This window comes from Haliotis asinina, chromosome 5 (genome assembly GCF_037392515.1).
Source record: "Haliotis asinina isolate JCU_RB_2024 chromosome 5, JCU_Hal_asi_v2, whole genome shotgun sequence".
Lineage (NCBI taxonomy): Eukaryota > Metazoa > Mollusca > Gastropoda > Lepetellida > Haliotidae > Haliotis > Haliotis asinina.
The window spans coordinates 61,674,099-61,697,562 of NC_090284.1; the positions used below are offsets into that span (position 1 = coordinate 61,674,099).

Genomic DNA, 23,464 nt, shown 5'->3' on the forward strand with positions numbered 1-23,464 from the left:
TCATCATCATCATGATCGTCATCATCATCATTATCATCATCATCATCATCATCATCATCATCATCATCATCATCATCATCATCATCATCATCGGTAATCAAGTTATATCGTTAAAGACCAGTTCGAAGTACCAACCTGGGTGTCCCTTGATACAGCTACAGTATTACTAAAATCCACACAAAACTCCAAAGTGATACCTTTTATACATTAAATATTTGTAGTCAAAGCTGCTACCTGTTCAGTCCTGTATGCCTACCTTGTGCTGTCTCTAGTGGTGCGTATCGTATACACACACCCTCTTTGTCCACCTCTACAGCCTGCACTGGAACCTTTGGACAACTGGTCTGAAGCGTCTCTGCAAGCTGGGGAAATATAGCCAACAATCACATATTAACAACATCCAAAGACTTACAGAAAGGATCTTACAGGAAGCTATATATCAACCCCCAGTGTCTGAGTGAGGTGGCAAAGGTTGACAGGGGCGTGATATACAAAATACTACATGATCTTCCTTCATATACCATTACATTTAATATCAATGCATCCATATGCAACATATACAATGGCATCTCACTAAGGGCAAACTGCCACAGGATGGCAGCCAGACAAGACACTAAGATATGTAACTCCAATTTCTAACCACTCAACTCGTCAGTGAGTGATTTTATGCTTCTTCAGGGAACTAGGGGATTCAAGTTCCATGTAACCATCAAAAAAAAAGGGACATAGGCAATTAAGTCAGGATAAAGAAATATAAATATCATCTATTAACACTGCTGAAGTCCTTTGCTAAAGATTCAGAGCTCACACAATTTGTCATGATGGACAGTTATTGTATCATTTCATAGTTACTGCTGCTGGGAACCTACCCATGTGTTGAGAGCGTCGTAGTACACAGCCTCCTGATCCTCTTCCTGTTTATCCTCCCCATTCACAGCATAGGGGGCCACAACCGATCCTGGAGACATACATATATATCAATGTCACACAATTGTAGGGGGCCACAACTGATCCTGGAGACATACACATATATATCAATGTCACACAATTGTAGGGGGCCGTAACAGATCCTGGAAACATATATATATATATATATCAGTGTCACACAATTGTAGGGGTCCACAACTGATCCTGGAGACATAAATATATATCAATGTCACACAATTGTAGGGGGCCACAACTGATCCTGGAGACATACACATATATATCAATGTCACACAATTGTAGGGGGCCGTAACAGATCCTGGAGACATATATATATATATATATATCAGTGTCACACAATTGTAGGGGGCCACAACTGATCCTGGAGACATAAATATATATCAATGTCACACAATTGTAGGGGGCCACAACTGATCCTGGAGACAAATATATATCAATGTCACACAACTGTAGGGGGCCACAACCGATCCTGGAGACAATCACATATATCAAAGACACACATTAGTATGGGGCCTCAACCGTTCCTGGAGACATACACATATATACATATCAATGTCACACAACTGTAGGGGGCAACAACTGATCCTGGAGACATAAATATATATCAATGTCACACAATTGTAGGGGGCCACAACTGATCCTTGAGACATACATATACATCAGTGTTACACAACTGTAAGGGGCCACAACCGATCCTGGAGACAATCACATATATCAATGTCACACATTAGTATGGGGTCTCAACCGTTCCTGGAGACATACACATATATATATATCAATGTCACACAACTGTAGGGGGCAACAACTGATCCTGGAGACATCCATATACATCAATGTCATACAATAGTATGGGGGACTCAACAGTTCCTGGAGACATCCATATCAATGTCACACATTATGGGGGACCACAACCGATCCTGGAGACATACAAATATATCATTTCACATCTAATCACTAGTACCCCTATTGAAAAGGCACTTATAGAAAAGCTTGAGTATACAGCAGTCATAAAGGTTTTGTTCCTCCAGGGTCACCTGCCAAGCACATTGAAGAGCAACTGACAGCAGTACAAGAACTGGAAACTATTGACATATGTATGTCAATATCTGAATGATAATAATCATTCTTCAGTATCATACAATTATTTTTATTATGCACATATCAGAAGTATTTTATGCTCGAAAGGTTTGGACTCACCTTTGTACATAAGGTGTGTCACTATATCACACTTTACAGTCTGTCATTGTGCTAACTGTCCAATTTCCAGTACATATTTGAAAGGAACACAGAGTGTTCTGTCTGCTGGAGTCAGTGATGGAGTGAGGTTAGTTTTACGCCACACTCGGCAATATTCCATCTATATGGCGGCAATCTGTATACATTTGAGTTTTGACCAGACAATCCAGTGATCAACAGCATGAACATCAATCTGTGCATTTGTGAACCGATGACATGTTTCAACCAAGTTTGCGATCCTGACCACCAGATCCAGTTAGTCACCCCTTGCAACAAGCATGGGTAAATGAAGGCCAATATAGTAAAGGAGATATAGCAAATACCCTACCTGCAGCAGTGGAATCTTCACAATAGCGAAACACTATGGTAGGGGTAACTATCTCAAACACAACCTGAAATAACAAACATGAATATACCCATACAATAAAGGGTATTAATTCATACATAACTAAAAACACCAACATCCTAAGCAAATAACTAAAATTATTCAAATAATCTTTTTTGAATATGGACAATTATTTAATCTTACAAAAGGTTAACAACATATTTGTTTAATTAACACCACATGCAGCAATACTTCAGCTATATTATGCTGGCCTGAAGATAATATCATCTGGATCTGACAATCAATGCATATTTTTAAACGTGAGGGCATGCTATCAACCAAGTTGTCAAGCATGCCATATCTAACTGAAAATTGTCATGGTTGATACAATTTCTTTGACAAGAAGATGACTGATGGTATTCATGTTAATGCAGCAAGACCTAACACTATTACAAAGTGTATATATAAAGAACGCCTCACCAATGCACTGATAGCCTGACTTATGAGTTCCCCAAATGACCGGACAGTCCTCTTAGCTTCCTTCTTTTCTAGATTCTGAAACACCACAGTCAGTAACAACACTCACTCTCAGTCACAACAATCCACCCCTAACACACATTGGAACAATTAAAATATGAAACAATGCACTTGACTGTCTTGAGAACAATCCGAATACCCAGGACATAATTATATGTAAGAATGTTTGAGACAGACATATTGTTTCTTTTGCTGACCACTTTACATTTTACAACAAATTTGTACAATACAAGGTGGGAGGGGTTATCTGGCTCAGTAGTGTGTTTATTCACAGAACCTTTTGCTAAGAACTTTCATCACGCTCACATCAGGAGTCACGCTCACTCACTGAGTACAAGTACAAGGCTGGTGGCCTGGTTTGGAGTTGGCATCCCAGCAGTATTATTCCTAAACATGGAAAATCTGACCTGACAGAAAGTTTGCAAACTGACATCATGTTCAGGTTACAAATCCATAATGGGTTGCTTTCTGAAGTACTCTCATGACAGTTTACTTAAGGATTCCCTCTTTCATTCCTTCAGGAGTTAACTCCCTTTAATAATACAAGCCCATACCATACAAATATTCTCCATAAAAATCAATGCTGTGGTAGGTTTTAATACAGATTCAGGACAAATGCCCCAGTTTTGTTGGTGATATTTTTAACACAGTTCAGAATTGTTTTCACCTGGACACACAACAATTGGTTGTCCAGCTTTGACACCAGACACACACAAGTTACTCACCACATGTTTTATTGTAGATATATCTCCTAACAACTCTGTCAGTGTTTTGCCCTGAAATATGATAGAAATGGATTGACAAGAAATAGGAAACCAGTTCACAGAAACACCGTAAATCCCTATCACAACTCAAACAAAACATCCTGGCAATCTCTAGTGAGTGGAGAGAAAATGAAACATTTGAATCTTACAGATAGTATTAAATATTACTTATTAGATAAATATTGAACAACTAAGTGAAGAATGTCAGTTGAATGTTGACTCACCAAGTCACATGAATGCTTCACTCTGGCTACAATACCATCATGGCCAAGACTCTGCAGGCAGATCCACAAAGGGAGGCAACTCAGTTTGAGCTCAGACACGAACGTGTTGAGGCCAGCTGCATGGTCAAGAGTTGGGTCTGTTGATTTGTACAATGTCAGGGGCAAGGTTAAGGAAAATATTCTAAACACAGCACACAACACTTCACATACATCATAAATGCATTTGTTTTAATCATACTTCAACAACTCAGGGTTACAAAATTCTATTGCCTGATGCCAGGGACAAGTTAGTTCATTTCTGGCAGTCAAATAATGGTATCTTACTTGTTCATAGGCTACTACATTATTTCCACTCATGGTTTCAAAGTGCATATAAACTTGGATTTCATTTCATATCTGCTCCAAATGCAGCCATCAAAATTTCACAATGACAATAGAGTAGAGTCATCTTGCTTTGCTATTTATCACTTTTCGATAAATAGTCCAGTAAATATTAACATCAAATACCATGTTTAGTTATTCTTTCATAATTACATCATCATGATTAAGTAATAAAATAAGGGAAGTGGAAAATTTGTCAGGATTAGTTACCTTCTTAGAGTCAACAGAAGTGTGACAAGTGCATTTTAGAAAAAAATAGAAACCTTATAACTGCTGCATAATTTGCAAACTTTTTCAAATATAACAAACACACAGCTCATTTCTTCATAAAATATGAAACAACCACAGGCCTTGATTAATAATAAGAAATGCACTATGAAAAGTTTAATTATCTCTTGCTGAGGAAGAAAGAGAGATCAGCTCAGTGAAATGGTAACTACTGTCGCCAATGATATTACAGCAATATTATCAAATAGAAGCACGGTAATTCATGTGTTCATCTTGTACATTAACAATTACTAAAGAACAGGTCTAAACCCCTGACGTGATGTTTTGTAAGGATACTGCATGAGGAAGAGCTGGGATGCCCAGCCAGTTGCTGACATTAATAGTGAGGCTGTCTCCAGACTTGGCAGACTGAACAGAGGTAGGCACTGAGAACATTGTCAGGGTTGCCAAGTTGTTTCTGAAAAATAGTCATATTTCAAAGCATATGATATCTTAGTTAGTGTTCAAATATGAGTGAAGAGGTCCTTACTATTTTGACAGAGGGCATCTTGGATAGACATGTTATAAAATATAACAAAGGGTAGCATAATACAAATATTTTTTATCAATCTTTGTAAGAATACGACTCCCAGAGCCACAATAAACTAGGTGGACCTAGTGGCAGCAAGAGTTGTATACTCCCCAAGGAGTTGAGATTGCTAATACGATGTGACCTTGAGACTGACATCCAATGATCAAGGGAAACAACTGCCAGTGCCCTGAGCAAGCACTAGTTGCATGGATATGTGCGCTATATAAATATTCTATGACAATTGCTATCTGATGTTTCAGTGACAGGTGGCCATGTTTCAGTCGTGTTGAGATCAGGGCTCATTCGAAGAGCATTCAGGACTTTCTGACTGTATTTAAGGTGTATCCAAAGTACATTTGAGCTGTATTCCAACTTCAATCAAAATATTCTGATATATTTGATGAATATTCCTCCTGTAGTCAAGCAGCAATCGAGATACATTCTCACTTATGCACATTAGAGATGTTCTGACAGGATTTGAAGTGACTTGTCTTCCCTGTTCTCCATTGAACATGTTCTGATTGCTTAGAATGCAGCAAAAATACTTCGAATGCAGTTACAATGCAACATGAATACTTAGAATGCAGTTCGAGTGCATCTCAAACGCTATTCAATATTATTCCACTGCAATTGTACCTTGAAATATTTATTTCAAAACACTTAGGAATGTTACAAGAATCAACTGAATATTTGGAATGCATCCAGACTACATTCATTTGAAAAATGGGATGGAAGTTTTACAGTTTAGTTCGTTTTCCCGGGAATCTTCAGAAGTTTTCATTCCAACAGTATGCGGCCTTAAGTGTGACAGGGTTATGAACAATATGACCAGTATGCTACTCAAGAAAGACCTACCCTTCCACATGTAGCCAGATGGAGTTGGCCTGACAAATTTCTTGAAGTCTTCCAAGTTTGTCAACATGGCCAACCACAGGTGTACCTGAAATAAAGAGAAATGGGTCAAAAACCATAAAAGGTCACTGCAATCTTTTCATCACCTTATATCTTACTCCATACAGATGACAATGAAACAACGTGTCTGAGGAACACAGGAGTCATTACAAGTTTCAAAATATGTAAAGTCTGCAAATTAGAAACTATTTGAGTGGTATAAAGACATATATCAGGTACATTTGACTGCAGCAGCAAGTACCAGGTAAAGGAACAAAAACAACTTTCCAGCCATCCACCTGAGGCAGCAGCTATCTAATGTAGACACTAATATCTAAAAATTATTCTACCAAACATTAATTACTAGCATTTTAATTTTCCGTCTTCATGCCTAGTATCTTCAAAATCATTTGCCCATACAGCATAAAACTTCTGAATCTCCCCCAAAATTGTAATAGTGAAATCTCTGATGAAGCAATTGTAATTATGATCACTTTGATTATGTTTGATTATGATACTCTGATTAGCTTGACAATTGTGTATATATTCTATAAACTATTTGTTGATATATGCTTTGTACTGGCTCCCTTCCGGGACAATAGAATTTATTTTATCGTTTCCAGTACATCACATACCTGCAAAAGCCACCAGGAGCACTGGAGTCTTTGCTGCTGCTATGTCATCCTGTATCAGCTTTTCCAACATGGCCACATCCTGCAACGCAAAGAAATTATTATGTCTATTGGATACTTTGAGCCCCTCAACAGCACTGCTGTAATATGAAAAACAATAAAAAGATATACTCTCTTGCAAATCATAATCATAAGTATGAACCTATTCATAAATTCAGGTCTAAGAGCAGAACAGTTTGATAAAGATGTCATCATTACATGATAGACTCATGGAGAGTCAGGTGGTGTTACAATTTTCAACAACAGAACATGAGAAAGAAAAATTTAATAATCTGCCTTGTCATGACTGCTGGAAGATGCTATAACCCATCACAACTCACCATCTTGCTACTGGATCCAAACATTGTGTTACACGGAACTGTACAGATACACGACAGGGGCAAGCCGAGCTGAAACACACAAACTTCATTCTTTACATTGCCATCCAATCAAGGTGATGAAGACACTTTACAATTAACAAAATAACTGGCTGAACATAAACCACTTAAACAAATATTTAAAATTTGTGGTAACATTCTTCAGCAGAAAACGCTGAACATGAAAGGGATCTACTTGTTCTGGACATGATAACAGGAAGGAAGAAAATCGAAAAAAAAAAAACCCATAGAAGTTGCCTTCATGTCTGACAGTTACAGAACAGACAGTTTGGGGACAGCGTCCATGTGGCTCCTCACTGTATCTTCTAACTGCTCTTAGTGTGGTGGGGTAGCCTTGTGGCCAAAGCGTTCAGTCATCATGCCGAAGACACGAGTTTGAGTCTCAACAAGGATACAATGAGGAAGCCCACTTCTGGAGTCCCCTGCCATGATATTGCTAAAAGCAGCGCAAACCAAATTCATTCACTAACTCTAACTGGACTTTCAGTTTAGTAGCTGCATAGATACTATGTACTGGTGTAACGACATGGCTGCATCGTATTGTACTGCAATACGAGGCTAATGACACAATGGTTAACAATACATACTACAGTCACCCTTCGCCATAACGAGGGTCTTGGGGTTCCCCCCAACCCCCCTAGTTATTAGACATTTCGCGTTATAGTACCTATTACATAATGTGGAACAAAGGCCAAGTAAGATCGTATTTTCCAAGGACATAACAAAACTGCTATTTCGTGAATTATGCTCAGTCAAAAATGTATTGCATCATTGAAGGTGAAAATAAACAAACTTTGAAAATGAAAACATGTACGGGAAACTTACAACCAAAAATCACCACACATGATAATTTTATTGTTGTTCCTGTTATGCCACATGTTATGAAAGACGTATATTTACGTGAATATACATCTTTGCTGTTATTCAACTAAGCCGGAAACAGCGATCAGCTGTGCACACATGTTTTGATCCAACGTACTGGTAAAAATGATCCCATAATATTACATCAAAGACCTTCTGTTCCATTATTAGAATATTTCACATATTAAGCAGTTATTGTAACAGATTATTTTACACTGCTATCTGGCTAGTATATAAAGCATGTTTTCTGCAACCATATTTAATATAACAATGAATACAAGCCGTTACCAGTCTGGATACATTTTATGTAGGAGACAGTTTGACAAGTCACCACTGACTTCCCATGATACTTGCAACTTGTTTCAACTTGTTGAAAATGATTTTAATGAGTAAATAACACGGGTCTCGGAGTCCATGGATTACGAGACTGTAATCTGTTCGTGATTGCTAAGAATAATGTGAAATTGGTGTTATAGTGGTAAGCGCGAAAAACGGACCCTCAAGAATGTGGTAAGTAGAAGTTGTACGCGTATGGAAGGAGGTAATGCCATTCTCTTGCAGTGTTTTGGTTATTTCTGTCAACAGTTTTAATAAATAAAATTGGGATTGAACTTAATCAAATAAAATGTGGTTTCTGACACAATACGTTCTGGGATGAATGCGTTTTACCACGCTAGTGCGCAGTGTGTTGCATCACAGCAAACATTGTAAGTACTCATCATAACTCGACTGATAGCACGTCTTGTCTTTCATAAGTTACTACTACGATGATGTTATGATTAAACCCTGTACTGAGAAAACCCTGCATGTTTTAAGCAACTGAAACACAATGGATATGTACAATAAACACTGTCAGTTGCCATCCGCACTGAATTTCACTAGTTCACATAATTCATAAGAGCGCAGCAGCGGATTTGTTGATGAGCTAATTTCGTGAAGGGGTGTGATCGCAGTTCAACTTTTTTTATGGGAGCCATGGATTAACCCGCAGTTTAACTGAATCCGCGGTATCGCAAGGCACGTTATTGTGAGGGATGACTGTATGTCACGACCTCATTGTATTGCTGTACCTCTAGTACCACGAATACCAGTAAACATTTAAAAGACCTCTATCTGTACTGATATAATAGTACATAAACAAATTTCAATCTTTATTTATAATAGCATCTCCACTTTTTGTTTTATCGGGATTCTAGAAGTTTGTGAGTCAACAATAAAGCAATAAAACTTTATGGATAACAAATTCTTGCTTACTGAAGCAACATCTTAGTGCAGATTCTTAATCAATTTTCAAGCTAAATGCTCACTTCTAAACAATAGCTCTATGCAGTTAACAATAAGTTGCTATCCATAACCTTAAGTGCTTTATCATCTTCACTTAGCCTTAAACATTAGCTTCCAACTGCATGTAGTCAATATTGAGAGCTGCCCTCCAAAGCCAGCCATTTTTAACACTAAACATCTGCTTCTCCTACCAGAAGACTGTCACACATTACGTCTAGTACCAACATATGTGACTCCTGATTTTGGTACTTTCCAAAATGTCTCACCTGCAAACACAGGTAATGTCCGAGCCCGGGTCGAGATGCAGCACTGATGTAGATGACAGGTGGCCGAGAGTACAAAGCCTCGAACCCCTCAGTGGCATACTTGGGATATTTCTGATAAAGAGCCAGGCGACATATCTTGACAAGACCGTCTCGTGGATCTTCATGGTAAACCACAGATGAATCTTCAAATCTGATACAAATTTAACAAACACAAGTAAGGGCAAATAGATAGGCATGTTTATCTAAATTTTCTTAAACACAATAGTTATTTAAAAACACATTTTCGTGAAGATTTATCATTGCTTCAGGGCTTTTACATATGCATATGATAATATCAACAAAGACAGAAATTCAATTTCAAATCGATAGGAAACAAGCCAATACAAAAAATGAAAACTTTCTTCCATTCGGCTCACTTGCACAAAGCATCCTTAGAGCTACAGTACCTGCAAGTACATATACATAAGCATCAGCCAATGATTGTAACTCACCGACAGGACCCTGCTTGACCATGTCCCTACCTGAAAAGTCTGGACAGCCAGAGCTGACAGTCTGAAGTAATCCTAGCCGTGAACTTCTTCAAATGTTCCTCGTCCAATGTTGAGACATAAGCAGTCAAACTGTGGGCCATGACTGCCACCTGACCATGATCGTCCAGCTTCTGTAGAAGCACCTCCCTGGACAACATGACATGACAAGACACGACACAATATAACATGCATCAATCCATCCACATGGAGTTCATGTTTCAAGGCACACACAGCACTACAGCAGGTTAGTGTAACAGAATATCCTTCTTGGTGTAATCTAAACAGCGCAAATGTAAGTGATGCGAAAGTTACAGTGTAACAACTTATGACCTCATGTGGAACTTCTCCAGTTCTTTGTAGTATTTCTCTTATGGGCAATTATTCTAAAAGAAAGCTTATGCTGGTTTATGCCTAAAACTAATTCCAAGTGTAAGTGATCACTGTTGACAATGTAAGTACAACTTGGACGTACAAATGGGCACAGGTAAGAACTGAGTAGAATCCATGCTCACACCATCAACACAGGAGACCAAACACAGTGAATTGTAATGCCCCTGTGTATGTAAATCAACTGCCTACTGATCCAGATTCTACTCCCCTCACAACTCTGGCCCCCTCGTTACTCACCTGTCTTTCGCTGTATCTGAATCTCCATACAAGATCAGTTCTTCTACTGCTTTTAAAATATCTTCTATTTTCTGTCCACTGAACAAAGCAGGAAATTTAAGATAAATTCCACTGATTCAAAATGTTTGAAACTTCAATACTAAAATATCTGGTACAATGGTTACTGGTGCAAAATGACGCACCAAAACTGTAACAAGCTTTCAATACAATGAATAAGTCATGTTTTATAGTGAGTGAGTTTAGTTTTACGCCGCACTCAGCAATATTACAGCTATATGGCGGCGGTCTGTAAATAATCGAGTCTGGACCAGACAATCCAGTGATCAACAACATGAGGATAGATCTGTGCAATTGGGAACCGATGACGTGTCAACCAAGTCAGCGAGCCTGATCACTCTTACGACAAGCTGAGTCACCTTTTATGAACCAAGCATGGGTTGCTGAAGGCCTATTCTACCCCGGGACCTTCACGGGTGCCATGTTTTATAACATCAAACACTTAAATCCACTGTACTACAAAACAAAATTATCATGACCTCTGCAGCTGACAACAGGAGCCGTGCCTGGTTTGAATCAAAATAAAGCATTAATCAACAGTAATAGATTTTCTTTGTTGTTTAATGCTGCCCTCAGCAATATTACAGCAATATGGGGGTGGTCAGACAATCTGCGTTCATGTCAACTCAGCGAGACTTAAAGCCTGATCACTTTAGCTGCCTCCTGCGACAAATGTAGGACCTTGAAAACCATTTCAAAACCAGATCATCACAGGTTGAACAGCAATGGAGAATACATGCAACACACCTCTCACAACCAGAATAGCCTGTTGTGTGGACTATTCCAGTTTCCATTAAATGCTCACATAAATGAGATAATGAGGTTTATACAGCAGTAGCCATTAACTTTTCGACAAACACTGAAGACCTACCCTCCCTTCATCGCCTCTGGAATGTGAGATGTCAGCCTTGACTTGATCCTCTCCTGTCGATCTTCGTCCATCTTTCTGAAATAACATACCTCAGGCTGAATATCATGACCATTATCTTCTAAATACTAAATGAAGTATAACTCGACGAGAGACTTGTTATTAATTACAAAGGAGGACTGGACTAATGATAAAGACCCTTCCCTACTGTCCTATTTAAGAAAACTTCCCCCTACACAACAATATAGGTTTTACATGCATACATGAAGCGCACACGCGTACGCACACATACAATATTTTTTGCATTCTTCTTTCTTATTGATGTGGTTACCGTGCTTTGAACTGTTTATTGATCATACTTTTCCCCACAATAAACCATGAAAGATATATATTTACAGACTAGATATACTGATGACAGGTATGAACATATCATATGAAAATGCCTGCTGTCAAATTAACCATCTGACATATATCACTCATACCCAATAGCAATGTCCCAGACTCTATAGTATACTTGGAGGGATTCCATTCGAATTCCATTTGAAGGAAAAAGAGTGGCTGTATCAAAACCCCTTACTGAGCTCCATTCTATAGTCTATTCATTAATACTAATGGCCCAAACATTGTCACAGAGTATTTTCCACAAAAAAACTTTCCATACTACTACCAGTAATTTCTTACTTTGTGTCATGTTTCTGAACGAACTATTTTTCAACAACCATTCCAAGCCCCACAGCAAGAACTTAAATGGATCTTCTGCAATAATGTTTTATGTCTTTGTCAAAGGCTCATACAATCCAGGCAGGGTAATATATGGATAATGGAGCAGGCCTTAATTGGTCTTTGCAATTCAGAAATATCTTCTTAAAGATTATACTGATTATGATAAGATTACTCCTGGTAATATTATTTCTACAGCAACTGGGTTGACTTGCAGCAAGAAGTAACACTATCAAGGTCTCTATCACCACCTGGTAACAGCTTATGACCAATACTGCCTCAGGATGAAGAAAGAACAGATAACAAGTCTCTTTATGAGTCAGATCAACAGCAAGTGAGACCTTCAGGCTTACAGCATCATTAAATAGTTGTGTTGAAACAAGCCCCAGGGGGTCTGAACAGCATTATCTCAGTCAGGTAATAGACTTAATCAAGTCTTGAAAGTACTTAGGCAAGTCTGGAATGTTAGGTGAACATATGAGACTCAAATTTACTTAAGCTATTTACCAAAGATATTGCATAAATCAAATATGTTGCAGTTATAAGCAGTTGGTACTACTTGCACCAGAAACTTAACTTTTAGCTTTCCCGGAAGAAGGGAAAATTGAAATTTCCGGGTTTCCGGGCTGACACTACAGTATCCCAATGGGCCTGGTACCTGGTAGTGAGAGAGTGGATGGTTTTACGCTGCTTTTAGTGACATTCCAGCAATATCACTGCAGTGTATGCCAGAAATGGGCTTTATCCATTGCACCCATGTGGAGAATCAAAAATGGGCCATCAGTGTCACAAGCAAATGCTATAACTACTAAGCGAAAAAGGCATAACCGGGAACAAATAGTTTGTTAATGTACTCCTGCATCTACAAGATTTGATATCACTTTCTTATATATAATCTTCCTCATCTTTACTGCCCATTCAACTTGAAGATGTTAAAAAAAAACTCACTGTGTATGCTGACAATTTGTCTGCATGGTAACTAGTCTCACTACCTGATTAAGGCTGTCTTAATTACACAATAGCACAATTAACTTGCGTGTACGGTGAACTGAACCACACCTATCCATTCAATGAATTCAATTCATTTTTGGTGATCACTAAAATCAAATATTCATGAAATTTCAAAAGTTTTTGAATACACGATGTGATTTAGAAAGGGGTTAAATGTAACATGTGATATTTGGGATTTTGTTGAGTCCCATCAGGGATTAAAACGCACACCCTCAGAGTCATCCCATCTAATAACTGGCAAAGTCAGCCATCTAACCCACTCAGCCATCACAGCTTCTTCGAAAATGGAAGTCAGACTACTAGCAGTCTAGACTACTAGCAGTCTAGACTACAGATTTTGTGTATTCCTCTCTGATAGTGACAAGAGCAAACTGGAAGGGAATATAAATTGGGAAATCCTTCAATATGAATTTCATTGCATTTCATTTTGAGATCTGGACCTGCTCACACCTTGATACTTGGTGTTGCAAAATTCAGTAAGATTTCAGTATATTATAACACTAAATGTCTGAGTAAAAATCAACTGAACAAGCCCTCTGACAGACCAGTACAGAAAATAACATGTAGCCACTCACAACATACAGCCTAGAATCATGGTATACTTACTGATTGATTCTATCCAGGACTTCATTACTTTTGGCCACATTCCTCTCAAGTTCTGCCAGCATGGGGGACATGAAGCCCTGAAAAGTACCAATATGCAACAGTGTAGCATACTTCAGCACATGATAATCTATCACATGTGAGAAAATAACAATTCCATATATGGAGTATGTTTTCTCTGTAACTTTCTTATGTATATTGTAAGTCATCACATAAAAAAGCAGCAAAATGTTTCCATGACATTTTTAAAACACATGCTCAAAATATGTGGAACAGAAACACAGCTGAAACCTTTAGCATGTCAAGAGAGTTTTAATTCCTTACCATGGCTATAAATACACAGTAAGGGTATTGGGTTTTTAATTACCAAAAAGAAATATTACAATGAAAAAAAAGACAGCAAAATAATTGGGCCGAAATACTGGATGAATCAATTCTTAATTAATCCATTTCAAGTGCCAGGCTTTAGGCCAGAGGACTTAAATGTAAGATCTTAGTACAGACTAGGTACACTGCTGAAAATGTCATATACACTCATGGCCCCATGTATCCAAACACTTGTGTTTTTCTTGAAATCATCCAGATACACATATTTTCGGATATCCCAACCACGGACAATATGTACATGTACAAAAAAACAAAGAAACGAACACAATAGGCCTCGGACATAATCTATATTGATTGATAACACATCAACAATCACTTGCTGCTTCAACTTCATATTTTGATACACTATGTCTAGCCATAAACCGTGTTAACCAGCCAACAGAATAAGCAAAATCTGTGATACCAATGCCATCGCCAAAAGTAAATGATTTTCAATTAACATTTTGTCATTGACGGGCAAATTGAAACACCTTAAAATTAACTCTTGCTAATTACAGGTAGTAAATCTTCTCATGCTTCAAAAACTGCAGTCTTCTTTCATGTTGGGGCACACAAGGCCAATTGGTATTTGCGTGTGTAAACATACTGAGAAGTGCTCAGCCATTCGGATATACGAGACAAAAATGCATATAATGACGGTCTGGTTATGGAAACCAGATTTCCGAATAAGTGAGTAATATTACGGTGTGAATTCGTTTTAAGGAATTTTCGTTCAGAAAGTAAGTTTTCCCGATATCTGAGGTTTGGATAAACGGGAAACGACTGTAGTTATTAATTGATGACTGTGACTATGATTTAAAAACATCAGTTTGAATGTAAGATTAATGCTTATGCTTTCTGTTATCTGTCCATGTTGTTACTCACACAGTGTGCATGATGTTTGTTCAGTCAACATTTCACTAAGTAAATGCCTAATAATCATACTTTTGAAATTAAAAGAAACCTCTGACCCAATTACTGTTAGTTATGAATATGTATTAAATTATCATGGATTTGGAGGAACAGCTGTTAATTTGTATTTAGTAATCTGACTTATGTTTCAACATACTTGGAAAATTATCATGATTATGAGTAAGATTATTCATCCCATCATCAAAGAATTTGATTTGAAACTGATTGTGCTCTTGGCATGATCTGATGGTTAAAGTGTTTGCTATTCATGCCTTACATCCTTCATCTGACTTCATGACTTCTCACTTGTTGTGAAGCTAAATGTTTCAAGTCAACCAGGTCACACATTCAGTAAGTCTTAGTCTTATTGTCATAAGTTTCCATTCCTGGGCAAAAGTTAATAAAATTTAAAAAAAAGCATAATCAAAGTTCAAAGATAAAAAACGTCAACAGTTGCAACGCCTTATCGGAATGCCCTCAATGATCACACACCAGCTCAAATAATCTATTGACCATTTCCTGGTGCATCAAAGCATCAAATACACAGGGCGAGACGATGCAAGCTACAAATGAGCTGGATTCCTAGCTCTTTAAGATACAGAATGTGAAGATGAACAGAGAAATACTACAGTTGTAGATATGGCAACGCGATACCCAAACATTGAAAGAGATCACATAAGCAGAAGAAAATTAATGGACCCTTACGCCTTGAAATTTCCTTTCAGCATATCGTGAGCTTTCATCGAGTCGGTCGAGGAAACCTTTCGATTTTGGTTTTTCGGGCACCTCTGCACTTCTTTCCATGGTTGGCACGTCGGTCGACTTACTGTCAGGTGCCTGTTGTACCTTGGAATTCTCAGTTGCAGATGACGAATCGGCCATTGCAAGTTATTACACGCTGGCACACAAGCTCCTAACAGAGATGCGTCGTTTCCTGCGACAGAGTTGTTTCATACGGAGAGTGCAACGTGTTAGTATAGAAAAACACTGTGTTGGAGCTTGGTTTTAGGTGATCGTAAACCGTTCCGATATGTTGTAAACACAACGGTCGTAAACGGATATTTCCCATAGGTGGTCCCATATGCATCAAAGAGTGATAAGTAAGTAACGTTATAATTGAAACGGGAAATGTCATTGAATTTTGTTCGATGTTGTTTTGTAAAATGCATTTAATCCTTTTACGACATTTCCACATCTGTTAACTTGCGAATCAACAGGTAGCGGTGCAGAGGTAGGCTTGAAACATTCGGTTTGTACACATTTACTTGGAAAATTTTATGACCATTGTATCCGAGAACCATTCTGGTGTACATCCCTCTGGTGTTGTTTGGGTGTTGTTATTTTGGCAGTAAAACTGCTATTCCGATTAGCGTTTTTGTTGGCGTTAGTAACTGAAGACAGGCAATTTTCAAGTATTAAGATCATAGATGCCACAGAATTTTACCAAAAATGCCTAGCGCTTCTCACACTATAAGCATTAGTCTATGATTTCTGGCCAAACAAAATGCGTCCGTATGCACATTCCTGTACTTCCATGTAAGTGTTTCTTGCATATATTGTAGATATAGCTGTTTATAAAACTGTACTGAGGGTGAGTCATCTAATAGAACTGGAATAATTATTCGCAAGGAGATGTGTTTATGAATTATGAATCAAGCATTTTTAGTGTCTGTGGGATGGCTGGTAGAGGCCAGTTTCATCTTTACTGTTAAGATCTTTATTTTGTACATAAAAACTGCGAGTGAATGTTGATCATTGATCTTCATTTTAAGAGAAAAGCGTTTGCAGATACAGAAGAGAATATACTCAACTCTTTTCTAAAAATGAGTGAATGAAACGGGGGATGGTATATTTACATGTAACATTTATTCTACATATCTGCTTATTTTTTGCTTTCAGGTAATACTCTCCTTTTCTGAAACCAGACGTACCTAACCCACGAGTATCTCATACTTTAGAGGACTCAAAACAAAGATGGAGACTGTCAACTTGACAAGATCTGTTCTGGTGTGCAATGTGTTCCACTTCTGTTTTGCAGCAGCAAAGGCATCACTCATACCGTTTCTTACTATCTTTTTCCGTCTCATCGGCCTGTCTGCCACAGAAACAGGCATCATAATGGCTGCTAAGACTGCAACTGGGTTTGTGTGGGCACCGTTATGGTCCAAGTGTGCAATAGCCTACAACAAAAGGAGAACTGTTCTCATGTTCTCATTGTTCATTATGGCAGCAACATATCTCTCACTTTCATTTGTGTTCAGTCATCTAAAAAATGCAGAAGCTATGTGTAATGCACCCAGGGATGGACATGGTGGCAACACTAGTAAGTCATATCTCAATACCACCTTAACAACACAGCTGCCAGTTAGTAACCATCTTGAAAATGCTGTGAAGGATCAATCATTAGCTGATAAACTAACTACTGCATCTGTTTTGGGTGAAGGAGGAACCAGTGTACCTACGACTATTACAACTACAACTAAAGCAGCTGCTACGACGAAACAGACCAGCACAACAAAAACCTCTTCTACAGCTTCTCCACTATCTACGACTGTCAAAGTAGAAGAGTCTTCAGCAACTGATTCAACTGCATCTAACCAGCACAAGTCAGTTAATGATACAGATGCAGATAACGATGCAAAAATCATTGGCCTCATTGAAAAAATGTTGAAAAAGATAGGATACTCTATCAAGGACATTAAGGACAATAAACTCACTTCTAAGGAGGTGTTCTTTTTGATTACCAGACAGTACCCAGACACGGGGTTATCACAGACTGTGTTTGATGAACTTTGGCCCAAATTGATGAATTCTGGAGAAAGGACTAGCCACAGAGAAAACAGGCACACAAGAGATATCCATGACACATGGAACTCTTTCAAGGGCAAGATGGCAAATCTAGTAACTGAGATCGAGGAGAGAAAGATGGAGATGTTCCTCATTGTCCTTGTGGTTGTGATGCTAGGTGAGTTCATGTGTTCTCCAATCGAAAAAGTGGCTGATGATTCCTGGTTTGATTTCTTGGACAGAGTTGATGATCTTGAGAAGTATGGGAAACAGAGATTATCAGGCTCCATTGCATTCACACTATTCCCGCTTATTGTCACCTTAGCTGTCGATTATTCTGATTGCTTGCTTCCGTACAAGATCCATCATTTTCTCATCCATTTTTATGTGTTTGGTGTCTTCATTGGACTGACATTTTTGATTGCCTTTTTCTACCCGGTGCCACCTCCTGAAAAGAAGAGAACCAAGAGTAAGGTTGTAAGAGGACTGCAAATAATCTGCTGTGACTGCCGTGGTTTCCTTTACGTGGTCACTTTGCTCATTATGGGAGCTACCTATGCGTCAGTACACAACTACCTCTTTTGGCTCATCCAGGACCGTGGAGGAAAGGAAGTGAACATGGGACTATGTGTCACCATTGGCGCCTTTGTTGAAATCCCAATGCTCATGTTCAGCAGCAAGTTGGTGAATAAAATCGGAAATGCTGGTGTCGTGACACTTTCCCTCCTAGCAATGACTGTTCGTACACTGTATTATTCCTTTTTGGTGGTGCCTTGGGCAGTACTACCAGCTGAATTATTGCATGCATTCACCCATACTGCTATGTGGTACGCTATTCTCAGCTATGAAGATTTTAATGTGGGTCCTGCTGTTGACAGAAGTATCCGATCCATCCTGTCGTCTGTATACTTTGGTGTTGGTTTTTCTGCAGGAAGTGTGTTTTCGGGCATATTGTATGATTTGTTTGGCACCCCTGTGTTGTATTGGACTGGAAGTGTTCTTACTGGGATTTGGGCGTTGGTGTACCTGGTCATCTCTCTTTGCCTTCCAAAGAAGGAAAAGATCAAATATGTGCGTTTGCTCCGAACAGATGATATGGATGATTCTGATGGAGATGCTGATGACTGGCTGGAAATGGCTCTGAAGGACCAGTAATAGATCTGGTATTATCAACATGATCATTTAGCAGTTGTTTTGTATTTTATGTATTTATTTGATTTTGATTGTAGTCATGGTAACTATTTCATGGCTGTATATAGTTGGAGTAATGTCAGTTCATTTCGAAAAAGAGAATTTGCAACATATATAGCACATATAACTATTTAATTGAAAATATTTCATTAATATCAGTTATCAGCATGAGCCATAATTCTCTTTGAACATGTGGAGTCTCTGATGTGAAAGGTGAGATCATCATGTCAGTTGGAACCAAGGGCATGTGACTTATGTTTGACAGCTGAACAATGCTGACTAATGTAACATGACAATTACTGATGTTTTAGAGACAAAACTTGAACATGTATAACATTTCAGGATGAGCATTTTTTACTTGTTGCATTTGTATGCTTACACATGTGCTTGTTAAGTATTATACATGTTATTTTTTTCTGAAAACCAGCTGAAATACGTTGAATCTCTCTTATTTGTATGGAAAAGAAATGTGATTGTAATTCCAGATTCAAACTGGACTATTTTTTGGTAAATTTTCTTAGATATAATGCTATTGCCAGTTGTGTGTCCGTAAATTTGGTGGGTATTTTTGTTAATGTTACTTGGTGGTGATGTCATGTTTTGGTAAGGAGCTGTGTATATGATAAATGTGTTCATGTTGTTTCTCTGATACATTGCTGAAGGCACGGAACTACATATATTTGGTTGGTTGAAGAAGATGGCTTGTATTTGTTGAGTGACACTGGAGGATGTGTAGCAGTGTGGAATCAGCAGGCAGTCATTGTGTGTACAAAATATGGAAACCTGTCTGTCATAGAATTGTAGATATGTGTTTATGGAAAGTTAAACTAAGATGTATTAATCGTGTTAGGATGCACCATATTCATCATAGTTAGTGCCCTTGGACCAGTTTCAAAATGCAGACTGTCCTGTGACCATCATCACACTGGCAAAACAAAAGCCTATTTTTCATCCACCATGGCACTGCTTCAGATTTATTTCATGTCAAGCGGTATAAAATTATACTCTCCTGCTCATAAGCATCACCATGAACAAAACCTAGCATAGATGACCTTTGTTAGGGTATTTGCTGATGATGTGGTATTAAATCCTTTATTTATCTTCTTTTTTTATTGTAAATCTGCCAGACATCTGAGAGAAAGTTCAGTATTTTCTCCATGGGATGGACTGGTGTTAAACTTCAGCATACCTGAGACCATAATGGTATGCTGGTGTATGAACCTGCATTCCAACAGTCCAGTATTTACTGTCCTTGGGTACTTGGTAGGGTGAATATGCTGTATACTCTTGTTTTTGTTTGTGTTAAGTTAGACCATGTGCCTGTAGCATGACTTGATCTTAAGTGGTTTTGGGAGCTCATAAGGTTCAGTTAGTTCAGTGTGGATGTGAACACTGTGACTTCTGTGGGTGAGCGTGTTCACAAAGTGTGATGAATTGAAAACATAATATGTATGCAGGGATTGGGAAAGAGTCTTTGACAGAGGGCTATATTAAGGATAATTAGCCATTTCCTGAATTTTGAATGGGCCTCTGCCATTGTATCAATGGTAAACTTCCAAATTTTAACGGGCCATTTTTCATTCTAATGTGCAAAATGGCCCATGGCCCTTGCCTTTCCCAATCCTTGTGTATGTAGTATGTTATGAGCTACCCATGAAAATGAGACATTCCAACCAAAGGCGTTCAGAAATATACATACTTCCCATTTCTGCATGGGTGACATTTGAATATTCATCAGATTTGAGCTCTGAATAGTGCACAGTACAAAAGTGCACAGATCTTCCTGACCAGCATTGTTTAATATTGTTCAGATAACCATGACTACCGGCACTTTTTCAGCTCTGTTTTAGGGATGTGTAAGAGGATATCCAGAAAAGCATGTTTACTTGTAAAATCGTTCATAAATTAGAAAAAATATGAATAGCTACTGAAAACAATAGATGAGACTATAGATGGCAATTAGATCGCTCAGCCAGGTATGAGGATGGACCGTTGATTCATGGCATGAAATGCATGAGCTGCCTACTGGCACAAGCTGTCATCTCAAAGATATTTTTTGCTTTTTCATGTGTGTTTAACATGTCTCATCTATTGATTAACATCTTACATTTCTTTCTTTCATGAAGTTTATGTTATATATGTAAGAGACTATGATACCCATTGAAAAACATTATATTAAATGTCTCAAACTCAAAGTACATGGGTGGCATGACCATCCAATTATAGACAGGACTGGATTTTTTTTATACTAGTATATGTTAGGACATGCCATGTACTTCCTTTTGGATTATCATATCTTAGCTGACTCCAGCCTCACCCTAACCATTGTCTACTTCACCCATCCTAGTTTTGCTTTTGAGACCACCCCTCCTACCTGTTTCTTTTCATAGTGATAGTGAGACACCATGGTATCTACGTCCTCAATGGTTTCAGCATGAAAATTATTATTTTTTACGTCACCTATCCTTTATAATGAAGCCACATCTAATTTCAAAATGGGCATTTGAAAAGTGCCCTTTCTAATGTAATATCAGTGCACATTAATTTTCATAAACCCATGGTCTGTTCCAAGTAACTCCCTTTGAACTAAAAAAAAAATTCGGATTGCTCATTTCTGCTCTAATCCTTCTCTGTAAGGTCCTGGTTTCTCCCTACCACTAGAACTGTAGTTAGGCCAAACTTATCTTTACGGATATTTCAGACTTTCTCATATCAACTGCATAAGTTTTGAGATAAACATGAAAAATCAGTTTTTCCTATATCCGACAGTACTGTTCCAAATGTTTTAGATTGTGAACCACAAACATTTTCATAGAGGAATTTTCAAAAGTCTCAATGCCCATAGTTCATTGACTTTGAAGTTTATATCACATGTCATCCACTCCATATCAAACACTGGTTGTGAATCAGATATTTTTACATGAATATTTTATGTCATATATAATGAAAGTGGCCTTCCTATGTGATGTATTCTCATGCTGCATGTACTTTGCTACTTTATTGCAACAAATTTGTCTATGTTTTGATACCTTCACGATCCTAAACATCATTCCATGTGCTGCCCTTGCCAACAGTACACAATCATTTACCACAGGTCAGTTTTTGTTTAGTAGAATATACTCACTTCCTGACGTGACCATGTGTGGTTTCCATAATCATTTACCACTGGACAGAATTTCACCTTTAGTTGTTTCTGAGTAGCCACTGGAGATGTGGAGAGGGCACTCATGAATTTGTTCCATGTTATTCATAGTTACATTTGGATCAGCTTGATGAAACTGGTTACAAGGTTGTGTTTGAAGCTCGTTCAGGGCGTAGGTCTACCATTATGACCCTTATTATTTGCATTCTCCATGCAAGCATAGGAACTGGTTACCTGTATATATGACTATCAGTTATGGCAGTCATGAAACTGATCATGTCAGTGTAACCATGGTAACAGATAACCTTGAAACAAGGCTGTTATGTTACAGAAACTATGCCGCTTTATGTGGCATCGGATGTTTTCAGGTGATTTCATTCATCTCTACTCTACTTCTCTTTAAGGTATCATGCATGGCAGTTTATTAAATACACCAAGTGAACTTGTAACAAACTCAGAATGCTGATACTGCTCGCTGCATTCTGTCTCCATCTGTCAGTTTACATGATGGTACCAGGCAGTAGCACAACATCAGGACCTGGAGTTGTTAATGTTTGTAAGAATTATTGATAAGTTTCACATTACACTGTGACTGTTGACCTTCATTTATTACATGTGTGTTCCCAATGTATATGAATCTTGCAGTGATGACTTCACACCATTGTCTCTTTGTTGAAAGCATGGTATGTGTTTTGGAAATTCAGGATGTCTGAATGTCATCAGTAGTAATTTCGGTTTTTGTCAGCCATTTTCTCTCATCTTTGCTGTCTCATTAGTAAACAAAGTTCATGGTTACCTCAGCTTACTAGACACATTATACACCACACAATGCATTATAGTGCTTTAGTTGACAATCGAAAGGTAATTATTTCAAGTCATATATTTCTTTTCAAAACAACATGTTGATAACAAAACAGGCATAATAATTATGTTATATTGTATGAAAATATTTACAGTGTGAAAATGTGTATTAAACCAGAGACAAAACTAGATTACAGTAATGAATTATTATTGAGATTACTGAGAGAGAGCCTCATACATACATGTATGTACACATATGTTAAAACG

General features: G+C 38.0%; 2 protein-coding genes across 3 annotated transcripts in view; one reads left to right on the forward strand and one right to left on the reverse strand.

Moving 5' to 3' along the window:
- Positions 1 to 16,194, reverse strand: part of LOC137284995 (putative pyridoxal-dependent decarboxylase domain-containing protein 2) — a 37,034-nt gene extending 20,840 nt beyond the window's left edge. The window contains exons 1-16 of the mRNA XM_067817100.1: positions 15,982 to 16,194; positions 14,002 to 14,078; positions 11,668 to 11,742; positions 10,740 to 10,817; positions 10,104 to 10,259; positions 9,583 to 9,772; positions 7,115 to 7,183; positions 6,738 to 6,816; positions 6,067 to 6,151; positions 4,977 to 5,097; positions 4,032 to 4,187; positions 3,769 to 3,819; positions 2,987 to 3,061; positions 2,510 to 2,573; positions 870 to 958; positions 257 to 362 (exon numbers count right to left, since the gene is read on the reverse strand). Coding sequence (XP_067673201.1) covers positions 257 to 362; positions 870 to 958; positions 2,510 to 2,573; positions 2,987 to 3,061; positions 3,769 to 3,819; positions 4,032 to 4,187; positions 4,977 to 5,097; positions 6,067 to 6,151; positions 6,738 to 6,816; positions 7,115 to 7,183; positions 9,583 to 9,772; positions 10,104 to 10,259; positions 10,740 to 10,817; positions 11,668 to 11,742; positions 14,002 to 14,078; positions 15,982 to 16,158 — 1,648 coding nt within the window. The 5' untranslated portion in view covers positions 16,159 to 16,194. The remainder of the gene's footprint in view (positions 1 to 256; positions 363 to 869; positions 959 to 2,509; positions 2,574 to 2,986; positions 3,062 to 3,768; positions 3,820 to 4,031; positions 4,188 to 4,976; positions 5,098 to 6,066; positions 6,152 to 6,737; positions 6,817 to 7,114; positions 7,184 to 9,582; positions 9,773 to 10,103; positions 10,260 to 10,739; positions 10,818 to 11,667; positions 11,743 to 14,001; positions 14,079 to 15,981) is intronic.
- Positions 16,195 to 16,483: 289 nt separating this feature from the next.
- Positions 16,484 to 21,825, forward strand: LOC137284117 (major facilitator superfamily domain-containing protein 6-like protein B). 2 transcript variants are annotated; one of them, XM_067815797.1, is made up of 2 exons: positions 16,484 to 16,507; positions 17,176 to 21,825. In XM_067815797.1, exon 2 carries the CDS (start codon positions 17,251 to 17,253, stop codon positions 19,216 to 19,218), a length of 1,968 nt encoding a protein of 655 aa, XP_067671898.1. In that variant the 5' UTR covers positions 16,484 to 16,507; positions 17,176 to 17,250; the 3' UTR covers positions 19,219 to 21,825. The 2 variants fall into 2 exon arrangements, with proteins under 2 accessions (XP_067671898.1, XP_067671899.1); XM_067815798.1 differs by having other exon boundaries at positions 16,491 to 16,525; positions 17,176 to 19,232.
- Positions 21,826 to 23,464: the final 1,639 nt, after the last annotated feature.